General features: G+C 35.2%; 1 protein-coding gene across 5 annotated transcripts in view; it reads right to left on the bottom strand.

Moving 5' to 3' along the window:
* Positions 1–14,112: 14,112 nt before the first annotated feature.
* LOC117328025 (UBX domain-containing protein 11-like) overlaps positions 14,113–18,098 on the bottom strand; it is a 31,958-nt gene continuing 27,972 nt past the window's right edge. For all 5 annotated transcript variants that reach the window (XM_033885344.1, XM_033885347.1, XM_033885345.1 and 2 more), the window contains one exon: positions 14,113–17,235. In XM_033885344.1, coding sequence (XP_033741235.1) covers positions 17,103–17,235 — 133 coding nt within the window. In that variant the 3' untranslated portion in view covers positions 14,113–17,102. The remainder of the gene's footprint in view (positions 17,236–18,098) is intronic.

Raw genomic sequence — 18,098 nt, 5'->3', positions numbered from 1 at the left:
ATATATACATGTACCTCTTACCTGTGAAAATGTGGGAAACAATTCTCTGATCAGAACCTTAATGAATATAATAATTATTCATAAAACATAAATTTCAGTCAGCAAGCAAAAGAAAACACTAATATTACAAATGTGCATGTACATGTAGTTGAAATTAAACATGAAAAAAATAAGAAATATATAGATAATACATTTCAGTCAGCAACATATATCACCAAGAAATTACTAATTTCATACATTTCAGTCACTCAGTCAGCATATAACATTGTAAAAGAAAGCACTGATATTACAAGTACATGTAGTTCAAATTAAACATTAAAAAAACAAGGACACACCTACATTTCTACGACATCTAAAATTGGGTCCTACAGTATATGGCATTATCAATAATGACATTACAGTTCAGACACATATTTTCATCTTTACTCCAAGTAAAGTTGTGATGCTGCGTCGGCGTAGTCCATCAGACTCGTTTAAAAGGCGTTCCTTGAGTTGGGCGAGTCGGTGGTCGATGTTCCGGTAACTCTTAGTGCGTGGTCTGGTTGGTCCTCCCGCGTCCTTCTAATCTCGTTGCTGGCCTGGATCTCCTGCATGGAAGACTGATGATAGTGAAGATGTTGGGATGAGGGTGACCAACTTTCCTCTTCTGTTTCCCGTGCCAGGCTACCAGGTCGTTGGTGGTGCGGCGTCTCTCTAAGTAGTGGTTCCAAGTCTGACTGTCTCTCTCTATCCATTGTGACACCACGTAGTTTGTGAAGGGTAGGGTCAGCATCCTCTAGTTCTTCCAAGGCGTTGAACCACACGTCCACCACACTCTCCATGGGCACCAAGGATAATACAGCGGCCAGGCGTACCAGTCTGTTGATAGAATTTTTGGTCCTGTAAATCTGCTGCAAACCTGTCTGTTGAGCCTTTCTCCATATACATTGTGTGAAGCGGGGGGAAACATCTCTTTACAGGGACCCCGGGGAAAACCTGACGAATGACGTTGTGGGCAGCTGTCTCGTAATCTACAAACACGTGCGGTGGCGGGCATCATCAGCTTGGATCACCTGAATCCACCATCAGCCTAGATCATCAAATGTATTTTTCCATAGTAGTAAAAGTTATAATCTTTACATTAATAAGGCAATTTTACTCTCAGGATAAAGTTCGTTGAGTATTAAGTCCTGAAAATTCTTAATTCGACCCGAATTATCACCAATTATCGCAAAGACAGGGTATTTGAATATGAAATGATACTTTTCGGCGTTAATTTCATTACATTTAGGCACAAACAGTCATATAGCCATCGCTCGGACATAGATTTCATCAATAGAATTTGTGCATGTTTCTGATGTCCGAACGAAGGAATTATCCTTAAAAAAATCTTTGATTTACTCAATTCTTTTTAAGAAATTTAAATCCAATTAATATTAAAAGGGGAAAAAACATGGACATCTTATAGGTATAAATCACATCATGATATAACTCAGGTAACAGAAGAAAAACACAGGTAGATTTAGGTTAACAACTCTGAACTAGACTATAATTCTTGTCACAATACTCCCCTCATTATAAGATTTTAGAATGTGGGCAAATGGAGATACAGCCATGGATATCTATAGTAAGATGTTACCTCGGGCTGCAGTAAAGATAGTAAGCTGGATTCCTGATGTTATATGTTCAGCAACAGTTGTCTACTTACGTAAAGCTCACACGGGTTTCGCTAAGAACGCTCTCATTCTTAATAAAAACCTTCGATCTCTCCATCTACAAACAAATATCAATATCAATATATATCATCATCCATGTACCGATATGTTCAGTATACATATTTTTTAATCATATTTTCATTCTTTTTCCACATTCTGTACATTATGACATTGTAGTGACAATAGTGACAAGGACATAGGTCTTACCACAACCTACAATCATCTACCACAGGCTACAATCATCTACCTCAACCTACAATCATCTACCTCAACCTACAATCATCTACCGCAACCTACAATCATCTACCACAGCCTACAATCATCTACCTCAACCTACAATCATCTACCTCAACCTACAATCTACCGCAGCCTACAATCATCTACCACAACCTACAATCAGTATATCAACTTTATTTGATTTAACGCTGTGTAAACTGTCACCTTTCATACAAACGCTCTCAGTGTAAGAAGTGGGGCAGTAAAATAAACGCAAACGACCATCAAAGCCATCCTTAGAATATCTAATATCAAAACCAAATTGCTTGATAATGTGTCTTGCGTCATTTCCGACCGATTTTACTTCCTCAAAACAATACCTCTATACTAACGGAGTATATTTCGACTCTACAGTTCTCATCTCATTTTGGAGCTTCATTATTCTGCATAAATTGTATCTATTTTTAAATCCACACTCTCCACATCTGTGGATTTTTGTACATGATATAACACCTGACACAAAAGATTGAACAATAACGTAGTATTTCGTCATACATAGCTACCTTGTAAGTTATTCTCTATCTCAGTTGACAATAAAAGTAAATGTTAATTTACATATATTTGTAGTTATATGAAGTGTCCTTGGGGCGTGTAGATTGTTAACGTTGTATTTTAGTAATATCTCCGATGGTATCCTCAGGTTACTTCTATCAATAATCATTACTGTATTTCTAAACACGATTTTTAGTCTAAAAGATTCTCAAGACATTTTTGGTTGAAGAGTCCTAGAAGAAAGGCTTAGGTGTTTGTTACGGCTTCATTCAATATTTCTGCATATTTAGGTAACTAAATACGTTAATTATCTTTACAGCTTCACACAGGAAGGCAAAACGAACACATCAACATATTTTGCATATAAGGATATTCTGTAAATGACCAAACAAAAAACATTGAAGGGCAATTTTGTTGTATTTCTTTGACAGATAAGTTGATACATATGTATTTCTATTTTTTATCAATGTCTAAAAATAGCTATACCCTAAGACGCGCGATTGAAATTTGTAATGATTACAAACTCAGAAAATATCTATTGTTGGTAGTCCATGTTACTGTTTCGTGCTCTTTGTATGTGATCGTGTGTAATTTACTTGTATCTCGATAGAGGGGCGGGTTGTCTCGAGTATATATAGCGTTTATATTAATTTGTTACGTAAATGTACAAAAAGGGCCGCAAGATATCAGCACCTTTCAAAACAAAACCGTTAGATACAGTAGAGAGAAAAAAAACGAAATAGACTACATCATTCAGCTTGATGCTAAGGTGATTATATATTTGTAACAGCCAACAGAAAGAACTAAAGAAAAGTCAAGATCTGAATGGGGAGATACAGTATTCACATAATTATTCAATTAACGTCATAATTTCCAATGATAGATTTCATAAGAATATGTGTATTTTCTAAACCGTGCCACTATCAAATGAATTAAATTATAGTAGAGCAAAATATGAATCAAACTGAATATACAGCTGTTTCGTCCTGGGACTCGTCAGTGAGCGACGAAGGATACTCATCATAGGTAGACAAGATGTCAAAGTCTCGATGGGGAGGTGATAATTGATTATATCAATGTATTTTCCAGAATACTGAATATACTTTTCATAAAGTCGTAACATGTAATTTGACCCTGATGCTCGTCTCTAAAATTTGACCGATACCATTAAAACGTAACACGTGTTTTCATATGTCAGTACTCACAACACTTGCACCTGCAGCTCGAATCATTTCCATTTCAGGATCAGAAATGACATCGTGGAAAATAGACAGTCGTGGAATGTTATTCATAACTTCCTCCTTTGTCCGATAGTAAGGGATCCTTGTAGGTCGAAGATAACACTTCAGAAGAGACATTTCTTTTGCCGTCTGATAAATAGAATATCTTATTAATGGTATCAAGTTATCTTTTCACATCCTTTGAAATAGAGTCACATAATGTTGCATGTCTTTGCTCTGTGTAAGATTGGTGCTTTCCCAAAACAAACAAATGATTCCGGTGTTATGCAACATTTGAAATGTGATATTCGTATTTCTTCCCAGTATGTTACTATGCTATTTTAACCTTAAAATACATTTGATTTTGATGGAAATATCATAGATAACTTATTGTAATGGGCTATAGAACTAGTGGCGTTATTGACGACACTCGAGGTTACCTACCCTTATCTCACCTCTACATAGCGATCTGTAAACCCCTTTCAGGACAGACAATTCGTCAGGCACCAACACTTTTGTGTGTTCCGGTATTCTGTAGCTCCGCGACATATACAGATGATAGTCGGCTTTGATGTTGTTATCATCTAAAACGCAAAGCAACCTATCGAGGCAAGAGTCCTGACTCGAACTTGACGTCAAAAAGTATCACCGTGTTAATAGTCACTTAATTAAGTCACCAAATGTAGTTCAAATGTATAATCTAATAAGTATTGAACAAACAAAAATATAACTGATATATTATAGCTTTTATAGACGTACCGTATAAATTATTTCCATATCCTCCTTTTAAGACACAAAATTATCGAAGTAATCACTATCTTTTTACTTTCCAGATGCTTTGTTAATTTCAATATCATAACTGTATGTCACTATGTTGATAAGTACTAACCGATATTGAGGAAAGGTGTAATTAATTCCACAGATTTCCAAGGCATTCCATACTGAAGTCAGAACATGATATTTTTAAAATACCTATAACAGTGATATTAAGACAAACTGGATGGAAAAATGCGCATTTCGTCTGAATGAATTATTGAGGATATTCCAGTAGAAAAATTAAATAAAATAAATTACATATCGAATGTAAACAATGAATGTGTATATTCCTATGGATATCAACATAAAATGTTAAGAGATATACAGAAAACTATATCGGATATTATAGTAATCCAGTATGTGAAATAATAGTGTTTGGGGTTATTATTTTGTCCTTTTTACATAAAATGGTTGTGTTTAGGTGGGCCTATACCCACCTCGCTATACTCCTTAGCTAACGTCGCCTTTATCCACATGTCCTCATCTCCGGAGACATTGTATCGCTCTAACGACTTCTCCAGCCACACAATTTTCTGATATCCTCGTGCAAACTGTGATATGTATATAATATCCGAGCTTGTAAAAGGTTCTGTCTTTGTGTCATAAATAATTCCCGACATCAGTTCATCTAGGTCAAGGTCATACGTCTCCCATAACCGTAGGATTGATTTAGCTGTTCCATCCACATCGTCTGTTGTTACAGACAGTCCTCCTTCCTGGCGGATCTTTAGAATAGTGTTCTTAAACTCTAAAAACGATATGTAGAATTGTATATTGATAAGTGATAACAATAGACTAGAAGATGGGTAGAGTATGGGGTTGGTATCTCAGCTATTATATTGTTAATGTTTGATTATACAAAGTATAAATGCTTGCAAATTTTGCATGATTTGAAGTTACTTATAATCGTAAACCAATATGGTTTCTCGCGTCAAACCAATTTTCAAGCCCAGAGCATACAATTCTTTGATCTCAATTTGATAGGCCGAATCCATACTACAACTTCCATATGGATTGGAACTCCGTATTGGTGGAATGCGAGTGAAGTTCGGTATTGGTGGAGTCGCGATAGGCCGACGACCATGCTACAACTTGTATGAATACTGAAATTTCGTCTTGGTGGAGTCGGGATAGGCCGACAGCCATACCACATCGTCTATGAGGAATGGAGCCTCCATTGGCAGCGTCGGGATAGGTCGACGACTACTACAACTCCTATGTGGACTGAAACTCCGTATTCATACCACAATTTAGGAAACTATATATATACACTGTATATGAATAAGTAGCTCTTAATACCTTATACTTAAATATGACCTGTGACAGATATGTTTACTAATGTTTCTGTTATTAAATAGTAGGATTAGAAATTGAAAGAGTCTGATGATACATGTACTAGTATTCCTTGTAACGTGTTTTGGCTATTCAATAAAACAACTACAGAATAAGAATGAACTATTTAAGTATATTTTCATTTGTGTAACGAATATTTACCTCTCACACTGGCGATGCCCAGACAAGATTCGCAGCATATCGAATCGGTAACTGTGTGCCAGTCTGCTGAAGCCCTCTTCAGGAGATGGAAGGCTGTGAGTGGATTATCGGCAAACCCTCCATTGTCACCATGGGACATATGTACAGCCTTCACGTGAGTCAAAAAGCTTGTGATAAAAGAGGTTTCTCATATTAATAAAAGATTGTCATCTTCTGTTAAAAAAACAAAACAAAACTATCTGCAACATTTTTGAATTTTCAATGGTGTAAATGCGCGGTCCTAATAATGATAATTAAATTAATAACAATTTTAGCAATTACGTCTACATGGGAAGCATTTAACTAACGTTATTATTCGGACCCTTAATAGACCCTTACCTATAAAAACATCACTTAAAGTCAAGCACTGTGTTTTGTCTTGTCTGTCAAAAATCCCCCTGTCAGTGTAGATCCAAGGGAAGTTTAAAGTCTACTATTCGTCAAAGTTATATCTATGTCGAAGTTGAAAATTATATACCGTTTATGTACATGCATAGCAAGTGCGTTCGTGTGTGTAACTATCTTAGGTGGTGTACACATGGTACAAATAACTGGTCAAAATAAATATTGAGATTCCATCTTTTACTCCATATACATGCAGTTTTGTGATAGTGCCAATTTTGACCATTCATGACCCTACGCATTTTTGGCCAAAGTTCGAACGGACCCTTACTCCTGCGCAGATGTCTTGCTCATTGCACTCTTGGTTGCTATCATTGCCGTTTTAGTCAACTACACTTATACTGAGTTTGAGCCACGGTAAATTACTATATTATATCTTGTTTATTCTTACTGGTACAGAACTATTGACATTTTCGAGCAATGTTCCGTCCTTGACCGATCAAGATTTGACGGAGGGTTACTTTGGGATTCACGGAGCACCGACGTCACGAAACCCTTGGCAATGTTTATCCCGATTGCTTTATTACCTACACATCATTCCACGAGTCTGTTAATCACATTAACTAAGCATGCCGTAGTTTGAGCTGTGTTATTAAAGTATGATAAAGAAAAAGCCATTGTCGGAAAACCAAGAGACGCTGCTCTGTCCCTTGACTCAACCAACAACACTCTGCTCTTTCCATTGACTCAACCCACGATATTCTGCTCTGTCTCTTGACTCAACCCACGATACGCTGCCCTGTCCATTGACTCAACTCGCGATATTCTGCTCTGTCGACAGGGCCGAGTCTCTTAGGTTTCTGACGATCAGAAACATTGATAAACAGTGATGGTAGTGTATTGTAATCGACAAAGTAAAAGGGTATGTATATATCTAAATGAAAAAAAAAATGAATACCCGAGCAATGAAAATAAAAATATCTGACGTGTGCTTTTTATGAGTGTATTTTATTGTGAATAAAACGCGAAATACTGTGATATTTGATTTAATGAGCGAATTATGCAATATTCCATAAATGCAGGCGCATATCAATACTGGACAAATAGGAATTTGATATTCCATTCTTTATACTATCCGATTCAAATAAAAACTAAATACCACCTTTAATTCATTCTCTGGCAAATCGCGAAACATGTACACACACGTTGCAATCGGCATTACAGGACCACAACACGCTTTGATAAAACAGTCAGTGCTGAAATGTACTTACGTCAGAATGCCCTGGCTGACGTCACGTCCGGCCTTCTGCTCTGCTGTTATAAAGTCATTCAATACGGCAATCATTGCCACCTCCATTTTGGCCACGAGCTGAACTTCTCTCGATGATGAGTAAACATTTGCCTTTGTTTCTCCCGTAAAGAGTAATCTAGTAAACACTATACACATTACTCGTAGCATCATTTTGGTAATAAATCGTGTTCTTATTAAAACAAAAAAGTCTGACGAAAAGTTCACAAATGATTGCAGAGTGACAAACGATGTTCATTGGTCAAACCGACACCTCATTTTGATGCTTGATGTTCATTGGTCAAACCGACACCTCATTTTGATGCTTGATGTTCATTGGTCGAACCGACACCTCCTTTTGATGATGTTGGCTATGTTCATTGGTCAAACCGACACATCCTTTTAACATTGACTGTATTCATTGCTCAAACCGACACCTCCTTTTGACGTTGACTGTGTACATTGGCCAAACCGACGATCCTTTTTTATGTGTATTATTGATACTTACCAATGATTTTCACGCAATAAGTCTCGACTTGATAAATCATATTTATGGAGCTACAGACAGTGTCCAGACCACTTCCTCACCCGTGCCCTCACGGGGTATACCGATACTCCCAAATGAGAAAGAAAATAAGCAAACTCCAAATATTTTAAACAAAATGTTGCGAGTGAAGTAGACTTAACGCCGACGACAACTCATACACGTACTGTTGACGTGTTTTAGTTTCCCGGCTGCCTCGCTTCATTGGCACGTGACATCCCCAGGTACAACATTATGTAGATAGGTACAACCGTATCGTTGTTGTTGTTGTTGTTGTTTTTTGCCGCAAGTTATTTACTGTTAACTGTGATATAAGTGAACGTATCGGATGTCAAATATAAGACACTGTTGAGACCTGGATATATCGTAGAACATTCAAAATCGTTGAGACCCAGGGATATATTAGAAATGAGTTGGGACCTGTGGATATCGTAGAACATTAGAAATCGTTGGGACCTGTGGATATCGTAGAGGTACAGGATATAGTGCATCCTCTACACCAGACTCAGTGCATGGTAATTTGGCTTTGGATGTAAATAATTATGTGTTCGAACATGTGCAGGCTTTCATCAAATCCAGCAAGAGATTTTAAACATGCAAGTCTATCTTTATATCACTATTTATTATGTAAAATTGACTTTTTTTCTCTCATTTTTTTATTTTTCAAGTTCACCAAACAATATTACATTCAAGAGGTTACTAATTTAATAAGCATTGGTATTGTTTATACAGGAATCATGTGGTAAATAGCAATTAATATATACATTGTACAATTAAATTTGCATTTTAGAGCGATTCTTTATTATTGGACCTCACTTTTACTCTATGGCATTTTGCCTTTTTTATCAGAAATAATATTTCTTTATCTTGTCACTATTATTGTACACTATTAACATTCGTATTCCCACAGTATTCCTGTATCATACAAGCGTGTACATTTCAACAGTACCATATGTCAATACACCAGTAACTTAATACATATATATAATGCAAACACTTTGTATAGCAAATGACCTTAACTACATTAAATTCTAAGTTGTGAAATCATGTAAAGTTGTTGTTATTTATTTACTGTTCTAGTTGAAGTGCTAGGTCTATATTTGACCATCGTCTCCTTACTAGTTCTGCCTTTCGCCGAGAGTAATAAAATAGACTTTGAGTATCAACTTGCTTGTAATATCTGAGCACTGCTCTTACTCCTTCAACAGATGGGTTAGTATTATTGCATCTACAAGTATATATTAACTTTTTATAAGCAAGATACAGAAATTTATATCTTCAAATTGAGGATCATTGTTGTTACCTAAAAGAACCGAAATACATGTCATTGGGAAGTTGATATTGGTTTTGGACAAGAAACCATTTTCTTAAAATTCCCACCGAACCCGAGAAAATTCCCATTCCCAGAAAAGATGCTCCATAGATTCTCTGTCAGCCATACAAAAGGTACATAGCTTACTTTCTACAATTTTCATTTTAAGAAGTCTGGTGTTTGTATACAGAATCCTATGGAGCAATTTAAATTGAAATGTTCGTAAGTTTGAGTCGTCTGTCATGAGAAAAGGTGCCCTATAAATCACCTTCCAATCTTCTACCGTTATTTCTGTTTCTAATCTATCATTCCACTTTTCTATAGTTTTAACAGGAGCTAATACATATTCACTTACCAATAAGTTATACAAATATTTTGCAACCTTTTCTTTTGTTTTTAATGCACATATAAGATTTGTTTCAATAATATCAAGATTTCCACCATTTTGGTTTATACTTTGTTTCCAAGCTCTTGGAATAGCCATCAATATTCCTTGGTAAGTTACAATATCAGTATTAATTTCAAACTTCTGGTTGAAATCTTCAAAGGACAAAAACTCCCCTGCTTCATTTATTAAATCATTAATGAAAAAAAAACATTTTTTTCTATCCACTTATAATATATAATATGTTTACCATTGATCAATATCTCGTTATTTAACCATAATGGTTGAGCTAACATGTCTTCTGGGGTTGTGGGAGGTGACTTCCTACAGGAGGCCCATACCTTAATTACATTGCCCCAAAAGACATTAAATTTCTTTGAAATTTTCAATAAACCTTCATTGTTCATATACCAAATCTTTTCACCTCCTAGTTTTTCTATTTGGGTAACTAGTAGCATTTTCCAACTGGAATAGTTTTCTGGATTAAGGACTTTCTTTATCCATGACATTTTCTGTGCTTGACAATACGCCTTAACATTTGGCATTCCTAACCCACCATTTTCATATGTATTGAAAATTACTTTTCTTTTTATTTTATCATTTTTCCCAGAACACAAAATCTTAAAGAAGATTTTTTGTAGATTTTGAAAAAAAACTTTCTGGAAGGGTCTGGAAGAGATGAAAATAAATGTGTAAATATTGGCAGAGCTAGAGACTTAATTACTGTTATCTTTCCTAGCATGCTCAGCATATATTCAGAATCGTCAATCTTAATTCCTTTGATATCAGAATTAAACTTTAGTGATGAACTAAATAGTTCGACCGATAGAATACAAATATATGGAGACAAAGGGTCACCCTGCCTTACTCCTCTTTCAATATCAATAAATTGGGAAATATGACCATTATTGGTAATGCAACTTGTACAATTATTATAAAAAGTTGTTATCCATTGTCTTAACATAGGCCCGAAACCCTGAAATTCTAACGCATTTTGAATAAATTTCCATTCAAGAGAGTCAAAGGCTTTTTCAAAGTCTAACAGCATAAGGAGCCCTGGAATGTTGCTTTCTTTTGTTTTCTCAATAATGTCTGAAATAAATCTGGTGCACTCTCCTATGTACCTTGCCCTGACAAATCCTTTCTGTGAATCACTGATAAGTTGACTTAGGTATGGTTTTATTCTATTGGCAATACAAGCGGAGGCAATTTTATAGTCAACATTTAAAAGAGATATGGGTCGCCAATTTTTTAAGAACAATTTTGATTTACCTTCTTTTGGTATACAATGAATGATACCTTGGCGTTGAGAGATTGATAACTGACCCTTTCTAAACGATTCATTAAAGGAGCAAATAAGTGGTTGGTGAAGGTCATTCCAATTTTTTTTGTAAAATTCTACTGTGAATCCATCAAGCCCAGGAGATTTACAGTTTTTCATATTCTTCAAAGCATTTAAGCATTCCGATCTGGAGAGTATACCTTCCATTTTGTCAGATTCCTCTGTAGTTAATTTATAGTTATATGGATTTTCTTCATAAAAAATCTTTGAATATGTGTATCTTCTACTTCAGTCTCTATACTTTTATATATTTTGGTAAAAAAATTGACCTGTTCTACCATGATTTCAACTATTTCTAAAATTTCCTTATCTCCTTCTGTTATTAGTTTTGGAATAAGCTTTTCTGTGAAGTGTCTCTTTTCTAAGTTACAAAAATATCTAGAAGTTTTCTCTCCTTCTACTTTCCATCTAGCTTTCGCTCTAATTATCATACCCTTAATTTTCTCCTCCCTAATTTTCTTAAGTTCTCCCTCTACTCTAGTTATCGCTCCTTCATTTGTATTTCCGCTCGCACCTGAATACAAGTCTTTTAATTCTGACTCTAATTCTTGTTCTTTGTTCTCACGGTTTCTTTATATCACTATTTATTATGTAAAATTGACTTATTATGTCATCAATTGCGTAAAATGTTTTGTTGATAGGAGATGGCTTCATAAGTTGTCATAACTTGTGCTAAATCCTTTGTGCCTATTTGGGACAATAAATATGTTTAATGTCAAAGGTCAAGTCATGGTAATTGTTCTAATAATAATTTGTGAATGTAACGACACTACAGTTCATAAACTGGCCTTGAAATTGTAAAATAAATCAAAGTTCACTTTTGAAACAATTCAAATTATTAGCACACATTCCACACATTTATAGTTCGTAGGACGTGAACGCTGTTGAGGGTATATTTTCAAAGAATTTCTTCTGTTTCCAGACCGATTTGAAACATTTCCCCATAACTTCCGGTTACCTCGCGATCGTATTTTCCATGAATTATTATATATAGTTCGATCTTATCTCCTCGTTGTCTTCTGAATGATAATGTTGGTAAATTCAGGCACTTCAGTATTTCTGGATATGGCAGATGTTTTACTTTGGCGACCAGTTTTGTTGCCCTTCTCTGAACACCTTCGATTTTTTCAATGTACTTTGTTTTGTATGGAAACAAAATAGCGCTTGCGAAATCAAAATGAGTTCTGATTAATGATTAATAAATAAAAGAAATGCATTATCGTAGATCATTAGAAATCGTTGGGACCTTGGGATATCGTTCAACATTCGAAATCGTTGGTACCTGCGATTATCGTAAAATATTAGAAAGGAGTTGTGGGACCTCGATATATAGTAAAACATTAAAAAGGAGTTGGGACTTGGGGATATTGTAGAATATTACAAATCGTTGGGGCCTGGTAGAGTATCGTAGAATATTATAAAGGTGTTGTGGACCTCGGGATATCGTTGAATTTTAGAAAGTTTTGGGACCCCGGGACATTGTAGAACATTAGAAATCGTTGGGACATGGGGATATCTAAAGGGAAATTGTAATATAAGGATGATTGTCTTAGGAGGAACAGGTTGAAGAAAAGAAGTGTAGGCATCAGAGAAGAGAAAATATGGGGATTAAGTGTCGCAATTGCGGCGGCAAATATATGTAAGCTTTTTAAAAATGTTCCTTTAGAATAAAACATAAAGGGAGAAAAAGTCCGATTTTAAAGGGCGCTAAAATTACTCATCTCTTACATGGGATAAATTTCATTCGTCACCGTTGGGTTTTTTTTCGCGCAAAATAAGATCACCTATAACAACCACCCAAAAGGAGAGAAAAGGGACTTCTTGGCCCTATAGGTCCATTCGCTTGTGTTTCTTTTCTACAGTCCTTTTAGATCGATGTGTGGTAAGCTTTGAAGGTAACTCCCAGACGTTTGTCGTTACCATGCATGTCACATGTTTCAGAGCAAATATTTATCAAATCCTTTCAATTTGACAAGAAGAAGAGGGAATAAAATAACTTCTATATTACGCCTATTGGCCATGCCCTTCCTGTTCCAGGGGGTCGCCATTTAGACCAAATATGGTCAAAATCCATTACCAGGTAGTCCTTGATGACAAGTTGTGATCTAAAGGCCTATCTGTATTTTCCCTACTACAGGGTCGCCATTTATATTTTCCTTTGGGCAAGGTGAGCAAAAAACTTTATTGTGTTTATAAACATCCACATAATATTTGCAGCCAAATGTGTGTTAGTTATCCGAATGTCCTTGGTGGAATGCATCATATTCATATGTCGTCTGAATGTCCTTGGGCGAAATGCAACATATCCATAGGTTGGCTGAATGTTTTGAGTGAAATGCAACACACTGGAAGGCCGTCTAAATGTCTTTGGGTACAACGTAACAAACCCATAGGCCGCCTGAGTGTCCTTGAGAAATGCAACATATATACCTATAGAACGTCGGAGTGTTTGTGGGAGAAATTCAACATACTAGGTACCTAAAGGCCGTCTGAATGTAGGCTTTCTTAATGTTCTTTGGTGTAATTCAATATAACCATAGGCAGTCTGAATGTAGGCTTTCTTAATGTTCTTTGGTGAAATTCAATATAACCATAGGCAGTCTGAATGTAGGCTTTCTTAATGTTTCTGTGCAAATTGTAACATAGCCATAGGCTGATACAATGTACTCATTACAGTCAGTAGTAATGTATACCAGTAAATAAAGATAAAATAGGCCCCTAGTGTCAGTTCCAATAAAAAACTATGTCTTTCAACACTTGCACTATAACTAAAACATTTGCAAACCAACACCAACACCGATGCCACAGTGAAAATGCAAGCTCCCCTCCTCTTTAAGCGGCAAGCTAAAAAGCACTCGACCAAATTAATATGGCTGGTCCCTTTTAATGAACATAATATTCAATTGATACAGATCTAGGAAGAACTATCATTATTATTCATTTGTATGTTGTAGGATACATATTTTGATTACAAACAGCAGTGGGTATGTATCACAGTATTGTACAGGTATATAATATACCAAGTTTATTTGTTTAATCACACATAAAATAAAGTCTTCATCAGACTCTGGGGAAACACATTTCTATAAAGTCACACGCCACTAACATTTATCAAATACAACAGATTGTTTCAGTTTTCAATAAAATTATACACAAGAGGTCATTTCAAGGTTAAATCTCACTACTATACTACATTTGTACAGAAGCAAGACAACATGAACAAACCTGCCTTTAAGACAATCGTCTTTGTATGATAGACTGACATATAAAACTACAACCTATCACAGTAAAATCAAGTGCAGAAAAATAATGACAATTTCATTATACATTTTCCCTGTATCACAAAAATTGTATAAGTTTTAAATTATTAAAATAAAGAATCATTGAAAGCTAATTGGTGAATGTGAGTGCCATTCAAATTTATAATGTTGATTGGACGGATTATGTAAAAAATTGAGCAGGTCAACAAAATATCCCAATGGTATGTGTAAAATAGATTACTAGGGGTCTCTCATTTTATCGGAAAGAAATCCTGTTTATTACCCAGTATAATGGACACTGTTATACAAAGTACACATAACACTGCCATTGATCATTATCTCAAAATGCATAATCTAAGATGTTATTTTATTTCAAATTTTTGATAATCTTGAAAACTTTTGATAAGTAAAAACTCCACTATGGTTGAATCACATTCATATTCATAAGTCAGGACATTTATCGCACAAACATTGTCTGATGTAGGCCTTCCTCAAACTTAATACATGTACCTGGGTACTTTCATGAAATGATTTACACCAGAACAATTTTGATCACTATGCTAAGTAAAACATAATTATAAGATCACTCAATACACAGTATGTAAGGAAATTCTACTGAATAACAACTTCAGTGATAAACTTAACCAACAATGTCTTGTTCAATGCATCAAGAAACACTGATGATGACAGCTTGGACATTAGAAAGTTTCTCCTCTTTCAAAACCAATCAGCTCTTATCAAGAGAAATGTTATTTTCTATCCAAATAAAAATAAAACATTAGTGAAAAGACTAATTGCCAGTCTAGTGGTGTGGTGTGTATACATGGTCTGAATCAGACGGTGTCTCATTCTATGGACGAATCATGGCAAGTTTTGCAACAAATGTACAAACACTTGGACGGACATATAACATTGATATAGTATCTCATTATTTTAGATACCTTCAATTAAATACATTTCACATACAAAATGATCAATTGCACATTTCAAAAAGGATAAACATATTCTCATACTTAATTTTGAATTAAAACAGCTTCAGATATTAAAATGCTTTTTTTCTCGATAACTCAAGAAATATTTTATAAATGAATGAGTTTACACTTAATTTGGGTGCTATCTGGCTGGTTAATTATTATACTACCAAGGGGAAATAACCCAGGATTTTTTTTCATGGCTTTGTTTTTATTTCATATTCATTTAAAAAATATTAAATTGACATACAGGTTAAAAAATTTTCCATTTTATCTATCACATTTTTTTATACAACTTGTTATCAAAATGTCTTCATCTTATTTCAAATACAAGCTTTCAAGACTTTAAAAGTTTCTGCAGTTTTCTGATGCAAGTTAACATTACCTATATTACGGTTGTGTGATGCAGATCTACTGCAAATAAATTACCAAAACCATAATAATCCCATTAATGTATAAAACCCTATATCGTCACAAAGACCTGGTCAGACTTCCTCACAAGATAGGATGTACCAGAGGTAGCTTCCCCTAGCCTCAATATCAGCCCTGGTAAGACACTATCTGCTTCCCAATGACTCTGCTAGGGAGCTTGTTAGCAATATCAGTAAAGCATTGGGTCTCAAGTTCTATAACCAGCAGAAACGTTTATAATTTATCATGACCTCAGTTACAATCAATCTCTCAGTTAACAGCAATAGTCAGTAAGACACAGCTGATCAAATTGTAGAATGTCGTCTTAAGACTTCTGATATAGAGGAACCAATATTCCCAAATAGGGAAAATTTTGTAACAATGACCTAGTACTGATATCTATATGTATTGTACATTAACCACTCACAGTAATTAGAGTATGATATTTATCAACATGTACTTCGCTGTTATAATGTAGTAAACCTCATTATCAACATGTACTTCGCTGGCCATCCAAGCTGTACCACAACACTTGTTATAATGTAGTAAACCTCATTATCAACATGTACTTCGCTGGCCATCCAAGCTATACCACAACACCTGTTATAATGTAGTAAACCTCATTATCAACATGTACTTCGCTGTCCATCAAAAGCTGTACCACAACACTTGTTATAATGTAGTAAACCTCATTATCAACATGTACTTCGCTGTCCATCAAAAGCTGTACCACAACACTTGTTATAATGTAGTAAACCTCATTATCAACATGTACTTCGCTGGCCATCCAAACTGTACCACAGCTCTTCCTATATTGTATAAAATTCCTCAGTTCCTCTATAACTGCTTCCAGACAGCATGGGGTAGCATGTACATGCAACTAACATCTAAATGCATTCCTGTAACACATATCTGGCAATTCTACAATCTGTGATGATTACATTTCAAACTAAAATTCTGTAAATCAACCAAGTAGTAGTTGTCTTGTTTTCTACTCATTTATTTTTAATTAAAATTGTTTGGTTAATTATTCAAATCATTATAATTTTCCTATTAAAGCTACCTGGGCATTGTTCAGTCACATGACAATGAGGTATTTTAAATCATTTTACAGCAACAGTGAATGGCAACTATATTACCCTTTAAGTAAATCAGGTGGATATTAGGATAACATAGCAAGTTGACTATGACACAAAAAGTTAAAGTTCTCCCGAGACTAGGACTTTTTCTGTCGTAGGTGAAGCACAGCATTTGGAGTGAGGCCAGCAGATTCTAGTGTGGCTGAGCTGTTGTCGTATACTTTTGTGGGGTATGTTGAAACAATCTGGTAATCAGGTAAACCCATAGGTCTGAGAAGAAAAAGTAAAATCCACATGTTCAGTAGAACAAATCTAGAACAAGTTTACAAACATAGTACAACATATAACCTACACAAATGGGGGATCGGATACACATTGTAAACAACATATAACCCACACAAATGGGGGATACATATAGTAAACAACATATAACCCACAAATGGGGGATACACAATGTAAACAACATATAACACACAAATGGGGGATACACATTGTAAACAACATATAACCCACACAAATGGGGGATACACATTGTAAACAACATATAACCCACACATATGGGGGATACACATTGTAAACAACATATAACACACAAATGGGGTATACACAATGTAAACAACATATAACACACAAATGGGGGATACACATTGTAAACAACATATAACCCACACAAATGGGGGATACACATTGTAAACAACATATAACACACAAATAGGGTATACACATTGTAAACAACATATAACACACAAATGGGGGATACACATTGTAAACAACATATAACCCACACAAATGGGGGATACACATTGTTAACAACATATAACCCACACAAATGGGGGATACACATTGTAAACAACATATAACCCACAAATAGGGTATACACATTGTAAACAACATATAACACACAAATGGGGGATACACATTGTAAACAACATATAACCCACAAATAGGGTATACACATTGTTAACAACATATAACACACAAATGGGGTATACACATTGTAAACAACATATAACACACAAATGGGGGATACACATTGTAAACAACATATAACCCACACATATGGGGGATACACATTGTAAACAACATATAACACACACAAATGGGGGATACACATTGTAAACAACATATAACAC

The sequence above is a fragment of the Pecten maximus genome, chromosome 5 (assembly GCF_902652985.1).
Source record: "Pecten maximus chromosome 5, xPecMax1.1, whole genome shotgun sequence".
In the NCBI taxonomy this organism is placed as follows: domain Eukaryota; kingdom Metazoa; phylum Mollusca; class Bivalvia; order Pectinida; family Pectinidae; genus Pecten; species Pecten maximus.
This window is presented reverse-complemented; position numbering and strand designations above follow the sequence as displayed.